The following is a 24,631-nucleotide window of genomic DNA, read 5'->3' as shown; positions in this document are numbered from 1 at the left end:
CAGCTATTGTGTACATTTCTAGTGGTGCGCAACCTGTCATATGAAAGTGGGTTTTAGAAGGGTATTGTCTTTCAGACTGAGATACCTGGGCCCACTTGCTTACACATCAAGCATCTTGTCCTTTTGTGCTGCTGAACCAGTTCAGTCCAGTCTAGCATTGTTACTACCTTTCCTATCATTGAGGCCTCGGGCTGAGTGAATGTAGGGACATTCACAGCATTCACTAATCCTCCAATCAGAAGCCATTTTTCTCTTTGTTGTTTGCTGCTCAGTAAGTTAAATCTTTCAGCAGTAATCTCTGAAGAGAAGTGGCCTCTGATTTCCTAGGTGAATCTGTCACCTGACAAGGGCTTATGCCCGAAACGTCGATTCTCCTGTTCCTTGGATGCTGCCTGACCTACTGTGCTTTTCCAGCAACACATTTTCAGCTCTGATCTCCAGCATCTGCAGTCCTCACTTTCTCCTGTCACATGACACCCCAGTATTGGCAAACCATGTCATTGGATGGCAGGGCCCCTCTGCAGGCCACAATATTTTCCTCAGGCACTTTTTGGACAAAGCTGCTCTAAACCATACAGTCCATGAAGTTCTCTTTACTGGAAATTTGTATTCGTTATCTCTAAACTGCTATGAATAATGTGTCATCACAGGACTACATTATTATTTCTTGATGTTGGGTTCAAGGTTCACATATTCTTTCACAGCAACTGAAATGTGCCACATCTTTAATGAAGCTCAATTTCACACTCAAGAAGCAAGTTTCATGTTGGCACAAAACACAGAAATAAATTTAATCCAGCTATGATGGAACGAGTATATTGGATAAAAATAAAGCTTGTTAGCAAACGGGGATATAAACATCCTTGTGCAGGAGCTTTGGAAGGAGTAGTACAATTTGTTTAAGAATGGCGAACTAGGGTACAGTGAATCTCAGGAGACAGATATGAATGAAGAAACAACACTGGCAAAGTTTTGCATGTTATTACATTGCATTTACAGCACAGTTAATGGTCTTTGGTCCATCAGCTCCATATCAGTATTTATGCACCACAAAAGCCTTTTCTTTAATTTAGCCCCACTAGCATGGCCTTCCATTCTTTGCTCCCTTAAGTGTTTACCTAACTTCCTTTAAAATATAGCTTTTGTCTTTCCTGGAATAAACCATTTTACACTTTCTCCTTTTCACAATATAGAGACAGGAACAGTACTCGGTACTTAATCTGTGGCCTAATTAAGATTCTATCCATCTATAAAATGAGATCTGGGGCTGTGTTTATTTATCTTGCAACTTTTCTTGGATTTTTGTATCAGTATCCTTGGTTCCCTTTGCTGTCTCTATCCCATTCTAAGGAATCTGTGAACTCGAGAATGAGCATTTTAAAATTGAAGCATTGCCAGATATAGTCCAATCAGGAGAGGAATCAAAGAGTCAAGAATTGGATAGCAAAGGTATTGCTGCAGATTGCAGCAGTTGGACTGAGGCAGAGGCTGAAATAGAATGTATTTGAGAGGTGTAGGTAAAACATTTTCAGGAGAGAGAACATATTTGGTGGATGTTTCCCGTTTACAATTATGATTTGGTGGCAAGTGAATTCCATGGTCCAGAGAGAATTTTCTCACGTTATTTTCCATCTTCCACCTCATTAATTGTGCAATTGTGTTGCTGGGCTGTGATTCTGCGAGAATTGCTGACAAGTGAGGTGGAGGAGCTTGCTGCTGAAGGGACCTTTCGCCTTACACACCTTTGGTTCCACATTAAAAGCCCAGCTGAACTCCACTATAGTCTCTGCAAGCCAAAAACAACAACTACCATGTCACAGAAAATGTTGCAGGGGAAAGGCAACCTAGTTCCCTGCTTCCAAGGCAGGGGATCTGGAGGTGCAGGTAGACAGAGCAGTGCAGATGTTGCACAGACCTTTATTTTGAGAACTGCCAAAGGAAAGCATCAACAGACCCTGCCAGATTGGATAGAAATTACAGCCTGAGACACTGCTGTGTTCCGCGATAGAGGGGATACCCACCCTGTGGAGATAAAATAATTAATCTCCTGTGCTCCACAGTGGTAAGTCCCATCATTTTCTGTTTGCTACTTCGCACACACAGCTATCACTCATCCTAATACAGCCACTGCATACCTGTCTCATCAACCCTCAGTATTGCATGCGCCATATCCACACTAGGTATCACTCACCTCATCCTCCAAAGCTACTAACCCCCTTGTCCTCTGTGTGACTCCCTCACTCACTTCTCTGGCTCATACATGATCGCTAACTGCTTTTGAATCCTCTTCCATCATACTCAGTCCCACCCTCTGTTGCACTGCAGGACAAACACTGCAGGATAAGCCAGCCCACAAACTGGGCAAAGAATTTTGGTGGGAGGGGGAGGTGCAAGGGTGTGTGGTGACAGATATGAGGCTCCTCAATGAGGAGAAAATTCTGGGTTTAACCAAGGAAGAGGAACACCATGTGGGGGTGGGGAGACATCAGTGGGCAACAACTCACTAAACTTCACTGTAGCGTGCTGTGCTGCTCTCCCATTATCACAAGTGAAAACTTATTCTTGCCTGTTCAGTTTTATCAATCTTCTGCAATTTAATTCCCTCTCTTCTCCTTCGTAAGCACTCAGGAACTCTCTGCTAAGAAGCAGTGCCTTCAGGTATCACCTTTACCTCTAAGGAGGGGAGCACTGAACACTCTGAGGATACACTAACAGGGTGGTCAGTGGCAGCCTCAATCAGCTCAGAAACTTGCACCTCAGTGGGTATTCTATTGACATTAGACTCAGAGCACAATTTGGTGAGCTGATCACTGACCTGCCTCCACAGCCAGTGGAGGGACAAATGACCAAAAGGCTAAGGCAGTCTGAGAACTATTGGAGACCAGGCACCTGCTAAACACCAGTCAGAGGGCATGCCCCTGTTCCTAGCCATTAATGACTTTGTCAAAATGCCCAGGAAAATCAGGCAGGTTTTCCAGAGGCTATTGGTAAGCTGGAACGAAAGATGAAGGAGCCCACACACTTTAACATTACTGTGCTGGCTCCAACATGTGTGTGCCTGGCTGCCGGTATAGACTAGGAGAACGGTAGGACTGCAGATGCTGGAGATCAGAGTCAAAAAGTGTGGCGCTGGAAAAGCGCAACAGGTCAGGCAGCAGGAGCAGGCGAGTCGGCATTTTGGGCATAAGCCCTTCAGCAGGAATGGATAACGGACTTTGGCCCCACTCCAGGGAGACAGGATGGTGCCATCATGCACCCACAGGCACACCAGTAGCTTCTTCTCAGGTCACTCCAATGGTGTACAGTGCCTCCAGATCCTCCCTGCCCGGAATCCCAAAGTCCACAGCAGTACAACCTGAGCAGAGTTAGCCTGTATCTGGGTAGGAGGCTTTCAGCAGGGTTTGGGCACAAAGACACCAGGAAACAACCACTTGAGCCTTCCAAACCAACCACTGAACAAGCTCCTTCCATTTCAGGACTGCATTTCGATGTGGTTGAGGGGCAGATGAAGAAGAAAAGTTACTGAGGTGACACATGCACTACACCATAGTGAATAACAAATCACTTTTGTAAATATATTTCCACACGCACTGTTAAAATGCCTACTGTAGTATAATTTTCACTGTTTGACCTGATTAAGTCACCCCCATATGAGCGATGAGCAGACTCTTCATAAGCCTTGTCTGTCTATACACACTCTTGTTCATTGAAACGTTGCCAATAATGGAAGGATATACAGGAAATTCCTCAGGATTTCTGCAAACCGTTTGACTGTCATGATTGAGTTCACTGAACAACACGCAGATAGCATTTCCTAATGGATATCTCAAGAGTTATCTAACTTTAGCACCATGCTGTGTCACTACAATGTCTCACTGCTGCATTTTCCCAATCAATCATGTAGGGCAGGATAGCTATTAATACTTAAAAATGGGACAACCCGACAATATCATGTGTACGATCACGTGGAAAACAAGACATGTATTCAAAATGTTGAAGACTACAAAAATAACAAAGATCCACAAAAACAACAATGTTGGCATATCCTTTGTACAACAGGGGCTGTTTATCAGAATAGCAACAGAATCACAAACAATTAAACAAAATCTAAACCTAACTCATTCGTCTTGGGAGCAGGTTGTAATAAAATTGTCTGTGGTGTCTTGGTTCCCACAATTCATGGCTACGTCATGCTCTCTTGGACAGTCCTCTGAATCAATATCCTAATCCACAGCCACATTATCACCTTCGGAAGATTGCTGTGTCCCCCATTTCATCTGCATCCTGGATGCCTCTGTAATAGTCTGTAACTGAGCACTAAAGATCTTTTCCGCTAAGAAAGCAATGTGACCACACGAGGCTGACAGCTTGTCAGTCAGTGCTGAAATCAGTGTGCACTATGTAGCACACAGAGCAGGCAGCCTCCAAGTAAATTCAGTAACCAAGTAAATTCAATAAGTGCTTAAAAACAAGCTAAGTGTGATAACATGCATGTCTCCACGTCAGCACAAAAGCATCTTGCATAGATGCATGACCTGGAAAAACACACAAGCCACAGGTGTGTGCCAGCTCAAAAGTAAAGTAGTGAAAGCCTGAAGTGGTGTCTGAGATGGTCTGAGTGCAAGCGTGGTAATGTGGTAATGATGTGGGTTGATTTTTTGACACAGAGTTGCATTGATAAAGGTTTGAGGAGTATGGTGGCCAGGCAGGAACATTGTTCTGAAGAAGCAGTAGCATGATGCTGGGACAAGCAATCATAAGCTGCAGCCAAGAGGTACCCATTGTTTTACCTGTCAGGAATTTGTGCCGTCAAATGCAGGAGAGGAGATTGGAGAGTAGAATGTAAACAGGGTGAATTAAGTTTTAATGTGATGTAAATGTATGAAAATAAGGAGGCTGCCACTCGAGGGCAAGATTCCAAATTGCCATTTAAGACTCGTAGGGAAAATGTTTCTCCATGTGAGAATCTGATTTTTTTCATTCTCTAACCCATTTTTTTCTTACTCACCATGACACTTGAGGGAGGGTGCATTCGGCCCATGGGGTTGTGAAATAACTGCACATAGGCTGGTATCCCATCACCAGGTCAACCTTTATTTACACATTCAACGTACTTGGGCTCTGACCAGCCAGCTTAGAGACAGTCCCTTGAGTGAGAAGACTCTCTGAGACACCTGTTTATATTTTTTTTCCCACATCACCTGTGGTTGTGTGTGTGTACCGACTCAGTAAAAAAAAACCATTGTGCAAGAACTTTGTATTTCCTCCATCAGGAAAGAGACTCCTGTTCATTTTTTTTTATTAACCCTCACACTACCACCTAAGTGCGGTAGTGCTTATTTTTTCCCTAGCACCCATGGTGTGTGTGTGCAGGTGTGAGACACAGTGAAAGACACAAAGTGCATGAATCTTTATTTAATTTCCACCACCAGGAAGATAGGAAAACACCCGGGTGGCCAGTGACAAACACTGCCCTTCACATCAAAGGGCAGTGCTGTGTGATCAAAACAGTGAAGGGGAGGGTAGGGACTAAATCAAAATAGAGTTGGAGGGGGAAATAATGCACTCCACTCCCCGCGGCGCCCACCTCTCCCTGAACAACTCCAGGGTGTTGGTGGACACCGCATGCTCCTTCTCCAAGGACACCCGGGCCCTAACGTAACCGCGGAGAGACTCCTGTTCATTTTTTTTCTTTTTTTTTTCTTCTTTTTTTTTCTCTTTTTTTTCTTTTTTTTTTCCCCACACTACCGCCTAAGTGCGGTAGTGCTTATTTTATCCCCAGCACCCATGGTGTGTGTGTGTGCAGGTGTGAGACACAGTGAAAGACACAAAGTGCACCAATCTTTATTCAATTTCCACCACCAGGAAGATAGAAAAACACCCGGGTGGCCAGTGACAAACACTGCCCTTCGCATCAAAGGGCAGTGCTGTGTGATCAAAACAGTGAAGGGGAGGGTAGGGACTAAATCAAAATAGAGTTGGAGGGGGAAATAATGCACTCCACTCCCCGCGGCGCCCACCTCTCCCTGAACAACTCCAGGGTGTTGGTGGACACCGCATGCTCCTTCTCCAAGGACACCCGGGCCCTAACGTAACCGCGGAGAGACTCCTGTTCATCTCTATCAGCTGGGGTTCCCTGATTGGACATAGTTAACAGCCCCAATCAATGATCTCATACTCAATGTGATCCATCTGTCCAACGTCATTCCAATTAGGCCTTCTTTTTCCCTGTAGCTTCTCCTGGGATGTTTTCGCCCCAGGCCCGGTTCCTCCAATTCTGACTCATACGCAGGTGGCGTGTACTGGACTGTATATGTCTCTTGCGCCCGAGTATCTCAGGAGAAGTTCCTCCTCTTCAGGTTAATATGTTATTGAAGCTGCCACATCAGCTGCATCCATCTTGGATTTTAAGGTCTCTCTGATACAAGATGGAGGGGGGGGTTTAGAAATCTACTCCTGGTGAATTCATCCTGGCAAATCTCATAACTAGGCCTGGGGATGGGGTTAGGAGGGAGTATGGGTTTTGTTTTGTGTGTGTATTTAGTGAATATGGGAATTAGCAGGCATGATTGTGGGTATCACAGAGACATGGCTGCAAGGAGATCAGGGTTGGGAACTAAATATCCAAGGATATATGTCTTATCAAAAGGACAGGAAGATTTCGAGAAAGCCTTTGACAAGGTGCAGCAGCACAGGAGGCTGCCAAATAAGATAAGAGTCCATGGTGTTAGAGGCAAGGTACTGGTATGGATAGAGGATTAGCAGATTGCCAGAAGACAGAGAGAAAGGATAAAGGGATCTTTTTCAATTTGACAGTCGGTGATTAGTGGAGTTCTGCTGGGTGAATGTTGGGACCACATTGCTGCCAAGTTTGCAAATGGCACAAAGATAGCTGGAGGGATAGGTAACGTTGAGGATACGGGAAGGCTGAAGAGGGACTTGAACAGGCTAGGAGAACGGGCAGAGAACTGGCAGATGGAAGACAATGGGGGAAATTGTGAGGTTGTGTACTTTGGTAGGAAGAATAGAGGTGCAGACTATTTGCTATACTAGGAAAGGCTTCAGAAATCTAATATTCAAAGGGACTTAGAAATCCTAATTCAGGATTCCCTTAAGGTTAACATGCAGGTTCATTTGGCAGTTGGGATGGCAAATGCAATGTTAGCAGTCATTTCAAGAGGGTTTGAATACAAGACCAGAGATGTACTGCTGAGGCTTTTTAAGTGTCAAAAAGGGTAGTGCTGGAAAAGCACAGCAGGTCAGACAGAGTCCGAGGAGCAGGAGAGTCGATGTTTCGGGCATAAGCCCTTCATCAGGAATGTGGACAGGCAGGGGTGTGAGAGATAAATAGAAGGGTGGGGATGGGGAGAAGTTCGGTAGATGCAGGTGCGTGGGTAATTGTGATAGGTCGGTGGGGAGGATGCAGCGGATAGGTGGGAAAGAAGATGGACAGGTCTAGAGGGCGGTGTCGGGTTGGAGGGTTGAGGTGGGGGGTTGGGAAGATGAAGAAACTGGTGAAGGGCTGTGTGGTTGAAGGGTCCAAGGCAGAAGATGAGGCATTCTTCCTCCAGTTATTGAGTGCCTTGGATTTGGCAGTGTAGGTGGCCCAGAACTTGCATGTCCTGGGGGGAAGGTGGGGGGGATGGAAATTGAAATGGTTGGCCACAGGGCGGTGGGGTTGTTTGATGCGTGTCCCAGAGATGTTCCCTGACACATTCCACGAGTTGGGATCCTGTCTCCCCGCTGTAGAGGAGGCCACATCGAGAGCAATGGACACAGTAGATGAGGTGGGTCAATGAGGAAAATCTCTGCCAGATGCAAAAAGATCCCTTGGGGACTCTAAGGCTCTGGTTTGAGCCCCATATCTATGGAAGGATGTTCTGGCACTGGAGAGTATTCAGACTCAATTGGCTAAATGGCCTAGTTCTGTTCCGATATCTTAGGGACTTACAGAAGGAAAGGTAAGAGCGCTCCAAGTCGGAATGTTATGTGACTTTCAGAAAACCTTGCAGGTGGTGGAGCTCCCATGCATTTGCTTTCCTTGTCCATCTAGACAGTAGAGGTCATGGGATTGGAAGATGCTTTGAAAAGAACATTGCTGAAGTACCACAGTGCACCTTTTAGATAGCACACCTGATGGGGTGGAGCCAATCAAATAGACTGGTTGAACAAAAGTTCTCCTCATTTGAGAATTGTTATTGAATCTCCTGCTTTGGGAATGCAGACAAATCACATCAACCATGATCTGTTCAAAGGTAGGAACAGGCTCCAAGGGCTGGATGGTCTACTCCTGCTCCTTGTTTGTATGTTTGTCCCTCCCAGCACAAACCTCACAATTCAGGGCACCAGGAACTGTTTGGTTCAAGTTTAAGCAAGCAGCTAGAAAGGCTTTAGATCAAGTCCAAAACTATTAATGATTCCTGAAGAAGGGCCTGTGCCCGAAACGTCGAATCTCCTGTTCCCTGGATGCTGCCTGACCTGCTGTGCTGTTCCAGCAATAAAGTTTCAACTTTGATCTCCAGCATCTGCAGACCTCACTTTCTCCTCCAAAACTATTAACCTTTCTATTTAAAAAAGATGCCAGATGTTGGTTAATGTTGGAGAAGTTTATATTTATTATCAATCCCTAGATGCTTTTAAGAAGTTTGAAGCGATGTTTTTGAGCCACTGCAAATGCTCAAGGTATATGTTTTGCCACAGTGCTGTTAGGTAAGGAAGTTTTTGGATTATAACCCAGAGATGTATGTTCAGCTCAGGGTGATGCATGACTTGAAGGGAAGGAGAGAGCTGATGGTACACGTATGGTCATGAAGCCCTTCTCTTTTTAAATAGTGGAGGCTGCAGATTTGGGAGGTGCTATATTAAAACAACTTACTGACGTGCTTCTTGTCGATGGTGAAGAATTATTCTACCAATGTTGTCATGGGTAATTGCATCTGTGACAGTTAAATTAACGAAATGAGGTTAAGTAAGTTATCCTCTTGTGTTGGTTCCCTTTCCACCTGCGATAAATTACCAGCTGGTATCTACGTTCTTCGAGATATGGAGAGCTTAGTCAGTGGTGGAAAAACCAAGGCTTTTGATGAAGGAGATTGAAGAGACCAACCCGGAAAATGTGTTATACCTTTAGTGTTGAGCATGGAGGACAATATAGGATAATCAGCAGGTTGTTTCCTTATCTTTATTTGAGTTGAATCAAGATACCTGACTTACAATAAGCTCTGTACATAGAAACGTAGGTCATAAATAAAATATGCATTGTTTACATATTTAACCTGCATGCTCAGTAGGAAACACAAAGTGAATATGTGGGACTAGTTACACTTGTTTCAGTAAACTTGACTAGAATCATAGAGTCAGAGAAAGGTACAGCACAGAAAAAGACCTTTCAGCCCAACTCATCCATGCCAACAAAGATCCCTAACTGAACTAGTACCATTTGCCTATCGAAGAACCTGTCTAAATGTCTTTTAAATGTTGTCATTTTTACCCACCTCTACTAATTCCTTTGACAGTTTGTTCTATATATGCATCACAACTATTATATAGTTTATGCCAATGGTTTGCTTAGATTTTATGAAATGTTATGCAACAGTGTGTATTTTATTTCTTTGTACTTCCATGGGATGTGGGCATTGCTGGCAATGTCAGCATTTGTTTGCCCTTTCCTACCTTAAAGGCTATTAGTGAATCAAATGGGTTCACACAGAAATGAACAATGGTTTCATGGCTGCCATTACTTCATTGCTAACTGCATTAACTATTTATTAAATTAACATTTTAATCAATTGACAGCTGCTGTGGTGGAATTTGAATTTATGTTCCAAGACTATTGTCTTGTGTCTCTGAGTTATAGTCCAATGAGTTTACCGTGATGCCACCATCTCCCAAAATATATGTTGTGCATATTTTGCCCCATTCTAATGTCTGGAAATTCCTTTCTTTGTACTGATCTCCCAAGTATCCAATAGGTAAAGTCAGGAAGCTATCTGTGTATTCGTATCTGCCTTTTCAAAACCATAATAAGCAGCCAAACTGCAATGTGTTCATCTACTACATGACTACTACACGATTTTAATCATGGGTTCTTTCCTCTAAGTATTACAGTTGTTCTGCATTGACCAACATCGCATCCAATCCACAGCATCATCCAAGTATGCTTCAAATAGGTGATGGCATTCTCTTCAACATGTTACAGGGTCTTATGTCTTCCACTGTGGTAAAGGTGAGATTTCTGAGCAATTCATTTTCTTACGATTGCTACATTATGAAATGGAATTATTATAATTTATGTCAAACCAATGACAAAATGGAGGAGGTAGGGATGTTATCTGGGAATGTTCTAATGTTTTGGCATTGGGTAGAATTCCAATAGTTTATAAATCTGTGTAAACTGTTTGTTTGGGCTATATTCACATAAAAGAATGGCTTCAGGTAAAACACAAAATCAAATGAGTAAGGGTTTTGTTTTTAACCCTATCTTTCCTAATTTACCCATTTCTTCCAACAAATGGGCTGGGATTTCCTGGGATTGGCAATCTCATGCAGATTACAACTCCGCACGTTCTTTCTCTAGGATGTTGCCTGGTATGGAAGGGAGGTCTTACGAGGAAAGGTTGAGGGAACTGAGGCTGTTTTCATTGGAGAGAAGAAGGTGGAGAGGTGCCTTAATCGAGACGTATAAGATAATTAGAGAGTTAGATAGAGTGGACAGTGAGAGCCTTTTTTCTCGGATGCTGAAGGCTGACACGAGGGGATGTAGCTTTAAATTGAGGGGTTTAGGACATATATTAGGGGTAGTTCCTTCAGTCAGAGTAGTAGGGTGTGGAACAACCTGCCTGCAACTGTAGTGGACTCGCCGACGTGAAGGGCATTTAAATGGACATTGGACATACATATGGATGATTATTTTCACAGGTTGGTGCAACATCCAAGGGCTGAAGGACCTGTACTGCGCTGTAATGTTCTATGTTCTCTACATGTCTGAGAGGAGACTCCAATTCAGAAATGCAGAGGCATACTTCCATTCAGAATGTTCTGCCATAGTACTAAACTGTTGGGCAAAGATCTTTTCTCAGCAGTCAGCTGCCATTTAAAGAATTTACAGAATCACAGACCCTTTAGCAAACTAAAGGGTCAAACTAGTCAATAGTAAGGTAAGCGTGAGATTAGGCTGTCTGGTAAGTAGGGTGCTAGGATTGTCATGGATAGTGTGCTAGATGGGTAGGATGCCAAGTCACTAGGAGGTAGGTGAAATAATTTCACAGAGGCCGGTATCCTGTCACAAGTCAACATTTATTTTCACATGGAGATTCCTTGACACTGATCCAGCTCCCTTATAGCCAGTTCTCAGAGTGAACAGTTTATATCTGTAGCTAGGGCTCCCTGATTGAACCAGATTAACAGCCCCAGTCAAGGAACTCACATTCTATGAGGTCCACCTGGCTGACCTCCTTACAATCACTACAGTAGGGTTCCAGTGAGAGAGGGTGCCATGTGGGTAGGCTACCAGGGATTAATCTGCCAGGTGAGATAGGGTGCCACATGGGTGAAGGGTATTGTGCCAGGTAGGGAGCTAAATAATGATTTAGGACCTGGTGAAGGCAGGTTCTTGGTTTCGGGGCAGGGGGATTTAAATCCGGAAAGAGGGACGAGGCCTTCAGGTCCTGGTAGGCCGCTGTGGCAGAGGTAGATGAAGTCTGCTCTCTCAAAAAATATTTGACTTTTTAGTATCACAGCAGATTCCAATCATATCCTCACCCAGCAGCATCAAGTATTCCTCCCCATGTTGACTATGAAATACTAGCACCGACAGCTTATCAATTGGATGATGCCCATTCTGCTGCTAGCAATAATCACCTGGGAATAGGACTCCCACTCTCCCTCCACATTGGGCCAAATAGACTTGTTGTAAGGTTGCAACCTTTTCTGGTCACCACCAGACTGATTTATAAGCATGAATGATTTTTACATTCCAAGATTATATAGATCTGTCCTGACATATCAGAGGTGTTCACCCTGAAATTTAAAATGAGTTTCCTACAAGTGGCAAACACAATGTAAAGATGGTGCCATTCAGAACATCCTTCAATTTTACATTATAATATCAGACCCAGTCTTCATTATGAATTTGCCTTTGGAGGTGGAACTTATAATATTTTCTAGCTGCATTTAATGCTTTTCAAAAATATAAAAACACACAATAAAATTACAGAACTATTCTAATTGTTGTAAAGTTCATTAATTTCACTCCTTCTTGATCAGATTTCTTTATTTTCAATAGGTCTGCTGTCAAGCATGCTACTGCCTCCGGAACTTATTCCTAAATGGTAAGAGGAGAGCAACTTAATTTTGTCACCATGTTCAGGAGATAAATGACTTTGGGATGTGTGATAATCTTTTACACATTTTGATATAAAAATTGTGGTGCATGTATGCTTTATTCTTAATTTCTACACAGAAGGGCTGATTGTAAGAAACTTCTATCAAACCATATATGAATCGTTCAATGCATAAGACTTGAATTGATTTCTAATTAATTACTCTTTTCAGGTTGAACAAATTGTTTTGCTTCTTGGTTTAGTTCCATGAATTTGGGCTATGGTTTTGAACTTGGTGGACAAAACAATTCATATCCCAAATAATTTCATACACCATGCTGCTGTTCAGTACAGAAACACTGAGATAAAATTTCTCTGGTGTAACTTCAACTCATACTCTCTCCCTGCTCCCCACTACTTCTCTGCTCCTTAGCTTTGAGTTTTGCAAAAACTAATGGAATTTCTTTCAAAAGTGAAAACCTGTGAAAAAATTAGTTGAGACATTTGAGGAATTGAAAATTTGCGTATCAATATTAGAAGTCAAAATCATGGTAAAAATGAGTACATCTCATGTTCATAGACCATATTTGGAATCTGTATTCTTTACAGAACTGGATACTTAAAAACTGCTTTTAATGTATGAATGCAATTTGCCTTTTACATTACAGTGAGTGAGGTTCTGGGGCTGGCTGCACTGACCACCTGAAAGTGCTGACAACTCTTGCATAAGGTTCACTAAACATGGCCACAGTAAATATCCAGTGGGCAGTTAAAGAAAAAGGATTTCCAGAAACCATACATTAGAAATCTGGCAATTACTGTGTTTGAGTTAAATTACTGCAAAAAAATCTCATTTTCACTCCATACTGCAGCAAGTAGGCTTTACTACATCTGCAGATGGGTTAGGATTTGGTTCACTCAGTAGCAAAAGTTAATATTCACTATTATAGGAAAGGCATCAAGAAGATTATAAAGCGTAAAAATAAGGCAGCAACTCCACTTTCACTAAGATACTGACAGTAAAATAAACTTAAAAATGTGTTGCTGGAAAAGTGCAGCAGGTCAGGCAGCATCAAAGGAGCAGGAGAATCGACGTTTCGGGCATAAGCCCTTCTGCCCGAAATGTCGATTCTCCTGTTCCTTTGATGCTGCCTGACCTGCTGCGCTTTTCCAGCACCACATTTTTAAGCTCTGATCTCCAGCATCTGCAGTCCTCACTTTCTCCTAGTAAAATAAACTTACCGAGTAGCCACACACGCAGACAACAAGCAACATGAATTCGACTGGGACAACACTACTTTCATAGGGCAAGCCAGACAGAGAACAGCCAGGGAATTCCTAGAGACATGGCATTCATCCACAAACTCCATCAACAAACACATCGACCTGGACCCAATATACCAACCACTACAGCGGACAGCTGAAACTGACAACCGGAAGCGGCAGGGACAGACCACTATAAACACCAGAGGAAACATCAAAGAAGCGCTTCGCAGGAGGCTCCCAAGCACTGATGATGTCGCCTAGCCAGGGGACGAAACGTTTGCAACAAAAACTTCCAGCTCGGCGAACAGAACCACCACAATACCGAGTATGCCCATAAATCAGTTCATTATTTACCAAGCAGTCACTAAGGTTCCATTTTTTAAATGGAAAATTATTGAACCTTGTTCTCACTTTCCACTGCACGTGCCTCTATATTCAGAAGATTATCCTCCACTATTTCCACTACCAAACATATCTTGCACTCCCTACCCGTGCCTGCATTACAGAAAGACTGGTCTGTGACACGTTGACCCTTCTGAAACACCCCAATACCATGTCCCCTTCCCATGGCACCTCCCTATGCAGTCATAGGAGCTGGACACCCACCGTTTCAACTTCTCTCTCTTCACCTTCTAAGGCCTCAAACTGTCCTTCCATGTGAAGCAGCAATTTACTTCTACTTCTTTCTATTTATTGTACTGTTTTTGTTGCTCATGGTGAGGTCACCTCTTGCAGACTGGATGAACCACTTTGTGGAACATCCTGCTCAGTTCGCAAGCTTGGAAGCACATAACCACAGAAACGTTCCAGCAGGAAAAAGAGGCCATTCAGCCCATTGTGTCTGTATCAAATGGAATGGAAATGCAGCATCTCATTCTAATTCCACCCTCCAGCACCTGGCCCATCGTCTTGCATGTTACAGGCTTTCAGATACAGGTCTGGATTGAAGGTTTCTGCTTTTACCTCAAACTGCACAGTGAACTCTAGGCACCCGTCAAATTCTGGGTGAAAAGGTTTCTCCTCATCTTTCTACCAATCACTTGCATCTATGTCCCCAGTATTTATGCTCTCCACTAGGTTAAGCAGGTTTTTCCAGCCTATTCTATCTAAGTCTCTCATAATTTTGTACCATGACTAAATCACCATCTTCTTCTAAGGAAAACAACCCTGGCCTATCCAGTCTTTCCACATAACTGCAATTTTCAAACCCTGGCAAAGTTCTTGTAAATCCCCTCTGTATTCTCTCAGAACAATGATTCTAGCTGTAGCATAATCAGCATGTTATACAGTTCCATCATTACATCCAATAAAGCAAAACATTGTATGTACTCTTAATCAATGTATCTACTTGTCTTAGCCCATTCAAAGATCTGTGGATGTGCATTCCAAGACCTCTTTCTTCCCCTATCCTTCTCAGTATCTTCCCATTTATTGAATATTCCCTAGCTTTGTTTGCCCTCCTCAAATAAATTACCCCATATTTCCCCAGCTGCTTGATATTTTAATTCACCACTTTATTTTGATACTTAATGTTTCTGTCCTTGACCTGCTGCAATATTTCACTGAAGCTCAAGGCAAGTTTGAGGAACTATATCTTTCATTAATCAGGCACTTTACAGATTTCTGTAACTGTTTCAGTTCAACAGTTTCAGACCACTAACACTGGCCCCCATTTTGATTTTCTTTGGTGCCATGTACTGATTTAAATCTTGATCGTCCTGTTATTGCTTTCTGAGAAGTCGTTATTGTGGGACTTACACTCACTCGGGACCAAATGAGTTATCTCTTTACTCCAATTACAACTCCATTTGCTTTTGTTTCATGATCATAAGATCGCAAGAAACAGGCTAAGAAGTGGGCCATTCAACCCATCGAACATGTTCCACCATTTGATGAGATCTGGCCAGAGATTGTCCCACAAAGGGACACAACCTCTCCACATTACCCTTCAAGTCCCCGAAGAATCTTGCATTTTTCAATAAAGTCTCCTCTCGGTGTTCCTAACACCAAGAATACAGGCCTAATAAGCGCAACATCTCCTCAGAAGAAAGTCTCTCCATACCCTGGATCAATCTAGTGAACCTTCTCTGAACTGCTTCTAAAACTAATATATGGGGGAAATACTAACTGAGTATTTTGCATCAGTATTTACTGTGGAAAAGGATATGGAAGATATAGACTGTGGGGAAGTAGATGGTGACATCTTGCAAATGTCGAAATTACCGAGGAGGAAGTGCTAGATGTATTGAAATGCATAAAGGTGGATAAATCCCCAGGATCTGATCAGGTGTACTCTAGAACTCTGTGGGAAGCTAGAGAAGTGATTGCTGGGCCACTTGCTGAGATATTTGTATCATCGATAGTCATTGGTGAGGTGCCGGAAGACTGAAGGTTGGCAAACGTGGTGCCACTGTTCAAGAAGGGTGGTAAGGACAAGCCAAGGAACTATAGACCAGTGAGCCTGACATTGGTGCTGGGAAGTTGTTGGAGGGAATCCTGAGGGACAGGATTTACATGGATTTGGAAAGGCAAGGACTGATTAGGGATAGTCAACATGGCTTTGTGCGTGGGAAATCATGTCTCACAAACTTGATTGAGTTTTTTGAGCAAGTAACAAAGAGGATTGATGAGGGCAGAGCGGTAGATGTGATCTATATGGACTTCAGTAAGGCATTCGACAAGGTTCTTCATGGGAGGTTGGTTAGCAAGGTTAGATCTCACGGACTACAGGGAGAACTAGCCATTTGGATACAGAACTGGCTCAAAGGTAGAAGACAGAGGGTAGTGGTGGAGGGTAGTTTTTCAGACTGGAGGTTTGTGACCCGTGGAGTGCCACAAGGATCAGTGCTGGCTCCTCTACGTTTTGTCATTAACATAAATGATTTGGATGCGAGCATAAGAGGTACAGTTAGTAAGTTTGCTGATGATACCAAAATTGGAGGTGTAGTGGACAGCGAAAAGGGTTACCTCAGATTACAACAGGATCTTGACCAGATGGGTCAATGGGCAGAGAAGTGGCAGATGGAGTTTAATTCAGGTAAGTGCGAGGTGCTGCATTTTGGGATAGCAGGATGTATACACTTGATGGTAAGGTCCTAGGAAGTGTTGCTGAACAAAGAGACCTTGGAGTGCAGGTTCATAGCTCCTTGAAAGTGGAGTCGCAGGTAGATAGGATAGTGAAGAAGGCGTTTGGTATGCTTTTGTTAATTGGTCAGAGTATTGAGTACAGGAGTTGGGAGGTCATGTTGCAGCTGTACAGGACATTGGTTAGGCTACTGTTGGAATATTGCATGCAATTTTCGTCTCCTTCCTATCGGAAATGTGTTGTGAAACTTGAAAGGGTTCAGAAAAGATTTACAAGGATGTTGCCAGGGTTGGAGGATTTGAGCTATAGGGAGAGGCTGAACAGTTTGGGGCTATTTTCCCTGGAGCGTCGGAGGCTGAGGGGTGACCTTATAGAGGTTTACAAAATTATGAGGGCATGGAGAGGATAAATAGGCAAAGTATTTTCCCTGGGGTCGGGGAGTCCAGAACTAGAGGCCATAGGTTTAGAGTGAGAGGGGAAAGATATAAGAGAGACCTAAGCGGCAACATTTTCACGTAGAGGGTGGTACGTGTATGTAATGAACTGCCAGAGGAAGTGGTGGAGGCTGGTACAATTGCAACATTTAAGATACATTTGGATGGATATATGAATAGGAAGGGTTTGAAGGGATATGGGCTGGGTGCTGGCAGGTGGGACTAGTTTGGGTTGGGATATCTGGTCGGCATGGACGGGTTGGACTGAAGGGTCTGTTTCCATAAAGTACATCCCTATGACTCTATGATCCTATATGGGGACCATAGCTGTATTGCAGCTGTGGTGTGATTAGTGCCTTTTATTGAATTTGCAAAGCCTCCCTATTTTTATACTCCAATCCCTTTGAAATAAAGTCCAGTATTCCATTACCTACTGAAGTGAATGCTAGCCTTTTGTGATTCATGGTTCCCCATGGTTTTCGGGAAGAAAGAAATGGCATAGGAGTTAAACAGATATTTTGCAACAGCCTTTGCAGCGGATAATGTAGAAACGGGTAAGGAATTAAATACCATTACCATAGCTAAAAAAGTGGTATGAGACAAACTAATGGTGCTCAAGGCAGATAAGTCCGCTGACCCCCCCACACTCTAAACTGCATCCTAGAAACCTAAAAGAGATAACTACAGAAGAGGTGGATTCTTTGGTTGTAATTTTCCAAAAAATGTTGGATTCTGGAGAAGTACCAGAAGATTGGAAAACGTAGTTTCCATCTGGTATTCAAAAAGGGAGGGAGGCAAAAAGCAGATATCCACAAGCCAATTAGTCTAACAGCTACAGTTAGAAAATTATTGGAATTAGTTATTAAGGAAGTAACAGAACATTTAAAACATCACAAGCAGAATCAGCATAGATTCATGAAAGGAATGTCACGTTTGACTAATTTATTAGTTTATTTGAGGAAGTCTCAACCAGAGAGAATAAAGGGGAACCAGTAGTTGTGTTGTATTTGGACTTTCATTAGGCATTCAACAAGATACCTCACAAAAGATTAAGTCATAAGATAAGAGAACTCGTTGTTGGAGGTAGTATGTTAACATGGAGAAAGAATTGGTTCATTGGGAGGAAATAGCGAGTAGAGATAAGGGGTTCTTTTTCAGGTTGGCAACCTGTGATCAGTAGGAATCAGTGCTGGGATCACAACTCTTTACAATATATATTAATGAAACATAAATAGAAATTTCTGGAAAATTTAGCAGGTCTGGCAGCATCTGTGGAGAGAAAGCAGAGTTAATGTTTTGGGTCCAGTGACTCTTCTTCAGAACGTTTTTTAAGGAAATTAATCTACAGTAACCAAATTTTTAGATGACACAAAAGTAGGCAGAAAGGCAGGTTGAGAGAAGGATACAAACATTTCCAGAGAGATATTGATAAGCTAAGTAAATGGGCAAAAACTTGACAAATAGAGTAAAATATAAAGTTGTTCATTTTAGAACAGTGAAGCGAACAGCATATTATCTAACTGGAGAAAAATCATAGATTGCAACACAAAGCTAGCACACACATGCAGTAGGTAATCAGGAAGGCTGATGGATTGTTCGCTCTTATTTCAAAGGGCTTGAGGTATAAGAGTAGGGGAGTCTTGCTGTAACTGAACAAGGTGCTCGTGAGACCACATCTGGAGAACTCTGAATAGTTTTGGTTCCCTTATTTAGGGAAAGCTATCATTTCATTGGAGGCAGTTCACTAGGATAATCCCTCGTATGGAGGGATTGTGTTTGAGCCGAAGCTAAACAGGTTGAGGCTCTATTCACTGGAGTGTAGAAGAATGAGATGTGATCTTATTGAAATACATTGGACTCTTAAGGGGATTGACAAAGTAAATGCTGAGGGGATATTTCCCCTCGGGGAGAGTCGAGGACCAGAAGGTATAGTCTCAGAATAATGGGGTGTCAGTTCAAGACTGAGATGAGGTGGAATTTCTTCTCTCAGAGGGTTGAGAGTCTTTGAAACTCCTTGTCACGGAGACATATGCATGCAGAGACCTTGTGTATACTTCAGGCTGAGATGGGATAGATTCTTTATCAGTGGGCAGACCAAGGATTACAGGGAAAGGGCAGGAAGGTGGATGTGATGAGTGTCAGATCAGCAATGAAGCTATTGAATGGCAGAGCAGGCTTGAGGAGCTGGATGGGCTACTCCTATTCCTATCTCTTATTGATTAGGAATCCCAAATCCCTCTGTGCTGCAGATTTCTGCAGATATTCCCCATTTAATTAACATTCAGTTAATTAGTCAAAGTGCCTAATCTCACATTTTCCTACATTATATTTCATCTGCTAAGTGTTTTGCCCTCTCATTCCTCTGTACACTCCCATGTCATCTTCCCTACTTACGTTCTTATCTATTTTTGCGCAATTCGCCAATTTACTGATAGCACATTTATCTTCCTCATCCAAGTCATTAATGTATATTATAAATAATTGTGGTTCCAATACTGACCCCTGTAGCACTCCAACAGTTACATTTTACCATTCTGAAAATGTCCTCTTTATCCTGACTCTCTGACTTCTATTAATTAGCCCAATCTTCTACCCACCTTAAAAACCCATGGTATTGAGGGTAGTATATTACATTATTAAGTAACCTGATTTGCAGTCCAGGAGTGAATGCCTTCTGCAAATCCAATCATAAATATGTCTACTGGTTCCCCTTTATTTACTCTGCCTGTTACATTCTTTACAGAACTGTAATAAGCATAATAAAAACCAAAAGTACTGTGGATGCTGGAAATCGGAAACAAAAACAGAAATTGTAGGAAAAGCTCAGCAAATCTGGCAGCATCTGTGCAGGGAAATTAGAGTTAAATGTTTCAGGTTGATTATTCACTGAAAGGGTCACTGGACCTGAAACATTAATTCTGATATCTGTCCACAGATACTGCCAGACATGCTCAGCTTTCCCAGCAGTTTTTGTTTTTGTTTCGAAACAAGCTTGTCAGGAATGATTTCCTCTTCATGAAGCCATGCTGACTCTGCTTGATTATAACATATGATTCTAAATGCTCTGTTATTACATCCTTTGTAATAGACTTTAACATTTTCCCAATGTCAAAAATTACACAAATTTGTTTATGTTTATTTATTATTGTTTCCTTCCTTTTTTGAGTAGCTGTGTTACATTGGTAGTTTTCCAGACTTTCCCAGAATTTAAGGATTCCAAGAACATTACCACCAGTGTATTCATTATTTCAAAAGCTACTTCCTTTAAAATTCTGATATAACCCATCAGGTCAGCCTTTCGCCCTATTAGTTTCCCTAGCACTTCTTCTCCAATGATAATTATTGTATCTATTTCCTTCTCCCTCCCCCTTTAGACCTTTGATTATGTAGTATTTTTGGAATGGAATCTGATGCAAATTTGTTCAACTCTTCTGCCATTTCCTGGCTCGTCTTATTAGATCCCTGGGTTCAATAATAGGACATTCTGTTGTACTGAACACAGGTGGAATCAGGCCCACCCTATATCAGCTTCCTCTTGAGATAACCTGCTCATCCCCGGTATCAGCTGAATGAACCTCCTCTGAGTTGTTTCTAATGCATTTACATCCTTCCTGAGAAAAGATCAAAACTATGTGTGGTACTCCAGATGTAGGCCTCAATAGGAACATACTAAGCCATTCAGCCCATTGAGCCTGCCTAGCCATTTAATACAATCATTACTAATTGAACACTTCAATGCCTTTTGCTCTCTATCTCCATAACCCTGTACGCTAATTGTAATCAGAAATTTCAAATCTAAACATCCTCAAAGACTGAGCCTCCACAACATTCTCTAGTAGAGATTTCCACAATTTCACAACCCTCTGAGTAAAAATATTTCTATTCATCTCAGACCTAAGTGGCATCCACCTAATTTTTAAATTCTATGCTATTTGTGGACTTCCCAACTAGGGACAACATCGTCTGCATCTACCCTATCCAAACCAATTAGTATTTTGTAAATGAGATCACCTCTCATTATTTGACACTTAAGAAAATGCAGGCCAAGTTTGCCCAGATCCTCTTTATAAGTTAGTCCCACTATCCCAGGACCAGGTCTGGTGAACATTAGTTGCACTTCCTCAATGGTAATAATATCTTTCCTGAGATAAGGAGAGATAAAATTGCACTCAGTACTCCAACCGCAGTCAACCAAAATTTCTACACAATTGAAACAACATATTACTACTTCTGTACTCAAAAATGCTCCTGCAATAAATGCTGACATTCCACTAACTTTCCTAATAGCTTGCTGCATCTGAATGTTCGACTTCAGTGACTCATCGATAACGATGTCTGGGTACATCAACACTTTCCAACCTCTCATCATTTAAGAAATACTTTGCATATCTGTTTCTCCTCCCAAAGTTGATAACCTCATATTTTTCCACATTATATTCCATCTACCATGTTCTTGTTCAATTCCTAGGCATGTCTAAATTCTACTGAAACCACTTTACATCTTCCTTATAGCAGACATTACCACTTAATTTCACCAAAGCTCTCCATACAACAATTACAACCCATCCCTGCTTTTATATTCCATTCCCTTGTAATAAACATTTGACATCCTAATCACTTGCTGTACCTGTGCACAAACATTTTGTGCTTCATGGACCAGGACATTCTAAGTCTAGATTAGAGTGGTGCTGGAAAAGCACAGCAGGTCAGGCAGCATCCAAGGAGCAGGAAAATCCATGATTCGGGCGAAAGCCCTTCATCAGGAATTCATTCATTCCTGATGAAGGGCTTTTGCCTGAAATGGCAATTTTCCTGCTCTTCGGATGTTGCCTGACCTGCTGTGCTTTTCCAGCACCACTGTAATCTAGACTCCGATTTCCAGCATCTGCAGTCCTCACTTTTGCCCAGGACATCCTAATCCCAGTGTACCTCAAGAGTTTTGCAATTTCACTTCTTCTAAATATGCTGCTTTTCTGTACTTCCTGGACAAGTTCAGATTTTCCCACATTATATTCCAACTGCCAATTTTTTGCACACTCACTTAACCCACCATGTCCCACCCAGATTTATAGCTTCTTTGCAACTTACTTTCCTACCTATCTTTGTACTATCAGCAAATTTACCCACCATGCGTTTAGTCCCTTCATCCAAGTCATTTATATAGATTGTAAATGATTGAAATTCAACGTTGATAACAATGGCACTCTACTTGTTACACCCTGCCAACCCAAAAACAACCCATTTTGGCCGCCACCTGCTTCCTAATAGGCAACCAAATCATCTAAAATGTTATGACCGACACCATAACTTACTTTGCAAACTAATCTTTGTTTCATTTTCTCAAATACCTTTTAGAAATCTAACTACAGTGCACCCATCGTTTCCCTTTATCACATTTTCTGAATATTCTGAAACATCTCCTTAATTTTCTGACACACTATCTAGATCACCTTATCCTTTATCATAGTTCTCCAGCGTTCTATGGTCAACTCTGTATTCATGCCCTCGTAATTTCCCTTGCTTAAGTTTAAAACATGAATGTGTGATCCATCCTTCTCTCCTTCAATCCAAGATTAAAAAAATGAATGATATTACAATTGTTGAAAGCTACAGATGCCCAACTACTCCAGAGTTCAAGTACATTGCAGCATGCTCTGTTGTTGGGACTAGAAAAGGCTGCTCTAAGAAGCTGTTCCATGAATATCCAATGAAAATATTATTCAGAATACCATTACCAAACTGACTCATTCAATCTATATGTAGATTAAAATCACCCATGATCATTGCCGTACCTTTCTCAGAGGTGAGGTGAGAGTGACAGCCCTTCACATCTGTGCATTTTCCATGGTGTGGTATTAAGGAACTCTAGCAAAACTGGAGTCAGTGAGAACTGGGGGCAAACCCTCTGCTGGCTGGAATCATACCTGGCACATACAAAGGTGAATGTAGTTGTTGGAGGTCAGTCATCTCATCTCCAGGGCATATCTACAGGATTTCCTCCGGGTAGTGTCCTAGGCTGAACCATCTTCAGTTGCTACGTCAATGACCTTCCCTCTATCATTAGGTCAGAAGTGGGGAGGTTCGCTGATGATTGCATCATGTTCAGCACCATTCACGACTCCTCAGATACTGAAATACTATATCCAGGCTTGGCCTGGAAAGCAGTAAGTAATATTTGGGCCAAGCAGATGCCAGGCAATGACCAACTGCAACCACCCCTTGGCATTCAATGTCATTACCCTCACTGAATCACCCACTGTTAACATCCTGGCATGTTGACCAGAAACTTAACTGGACTAACCATATAAATACATTGGCACAGGAGCAGTCCAGAAGCAAAGAATATCACGGTGAATAACTCACCATCTGACTTCCCAAAACTTGTCCACCATCTGCAAGGCACAAGTCAGGAGTGTGATGGAATAGTTCCCACTTGCATGGATGGAAAGCCCCAGCAACACTCTAGAAACTTTATACCATTCAGGATAATGCACCCTGCTTGATTGTCACCACAAGCAGAAACATTCAGTCACTTCACCATTGACACTATATAGCTGCATTATGTACTATCTACAAGATGCATTTGCAGAAATTCAGCTAAGATCCTTAGACAGCACCTTTCAAACACATGACTATTTATACCTGGAAGGCCAAGGGCAGTAGATACATAGGAACACCACCACCAGCAAATTCCCTTCCAAGGCACTCACCCTCTTGACTTGGAAATATATTGCCATTGTTGATTGCTTAATGGTCTTCAGGAGCGTTTAAACTAATTCAGCAGGGGTATGGGAATCTCAATTGTAACTCCAAGGTACAGCAGGTTGAGAGTAGTGAGATTATAAATAAGGTTTCAAGGTTGCAACAGTGTACCAGCAGGCAGGAAGTTGGTTTAAAGTGTGTTTACTTCATACTAGGAGCACCAGGTGGGTGAACTTACAGCATGGGTTGGTACCTGGGATTTCAATGTTGTGGCCATTTTGGAGACATGAATAGAGTGGGGAAGGAATGGCTTTGCAGGTTTTGATGGTTCGGTAAGGAGAGGGAAAGTAGTAAAAGAAGGGGAGGTGAGGCATTGTTAGTATTACAGTGGCAGAAAGGACCTTTGATGAGGACTGGTCCACTGAGGTAGTATGGGCTGAGGTAGAAACAGGAAAGGAGAGGTCACACTGTTGGGAGTTTTCTATAGGCCTCTGAAAAGTTCCAATGATGTAGAGGAAAGGATTGCAAGGATGATTCTGGATAGGAGCAAAAGTAACAGGGTAGTTGTTATGGAGGACTTGACTTTTCCAAATATTGACTGGAAATACTATAGTTTGAATACTTTAGATTGGTCAGTTTTTGACCAATGTGTGCAGGATGGCTTCCTGACACAGTATGTGGATTGATCAATAAGAGATGAGGCCACGTGGGATTTAGTACTGGGTAACGAACCAGGTCAGGTGGTAGATTTGGAGGTGGGTGTGCACTTTGGTGATAGTGATCGCAATTTGTTATGTTAACTTTAGCAATGGAAATGAATTGGT

At 42.3% G+C, this 24,631-nt stretch overlaps 1 protein-coding gene across 2 annotated transcripts in view; it reads left to right on the top strand.

Annotated features, from left to right (window-relative positions):
- Window positions 1-24,631, top strand: part of LOC122547436 (uncharacterized) — a 75,311-nt gene that overhangs the window by 15,076 nt on the left and 35,604 nt on the right. For both annotated transcript variants that reach the window (XM_043686073.2, XM_087981915.1), the window contains 2 exons: window positions 10,100-10,225; window positions 12,284-12,329. In XM_043686073.2, coding sequence (XP_043542008.2) covers window positions 10,100-10,225; window positions 12,284-12,329 — 172 coding nt within the window. The remainder of the gene's footprint in view (window positions 1-10,099; window positions 10,226-12,283; window positions 12,330-24,631) is intronic.

Source organism: Chiloscyllium plagiosum, unplaced genomic scaffold (genome assembly GCF_037043375.1).
Source record: "Chiloscyllium plagiosum isolate Xiang-an unplaced genomic scaffold, Cpla_swu_hap1 HiC_scaffold_3, whole genome shotgun sequence".
In the NCBI taxonomy this organism is placed as follows: domain Eukaryota; kingdom Metazoa; phylum Chordata; class Chondrichthyes; order Orectolobiformes; family Hemiscylliidae; genus Chiloscyllium; species Chiloscyllium plagiosum.
Note: the sequence above shows the minus strand (reverse complement) of the source record. Positions and strands in the feature narration are given on the sequence as shown.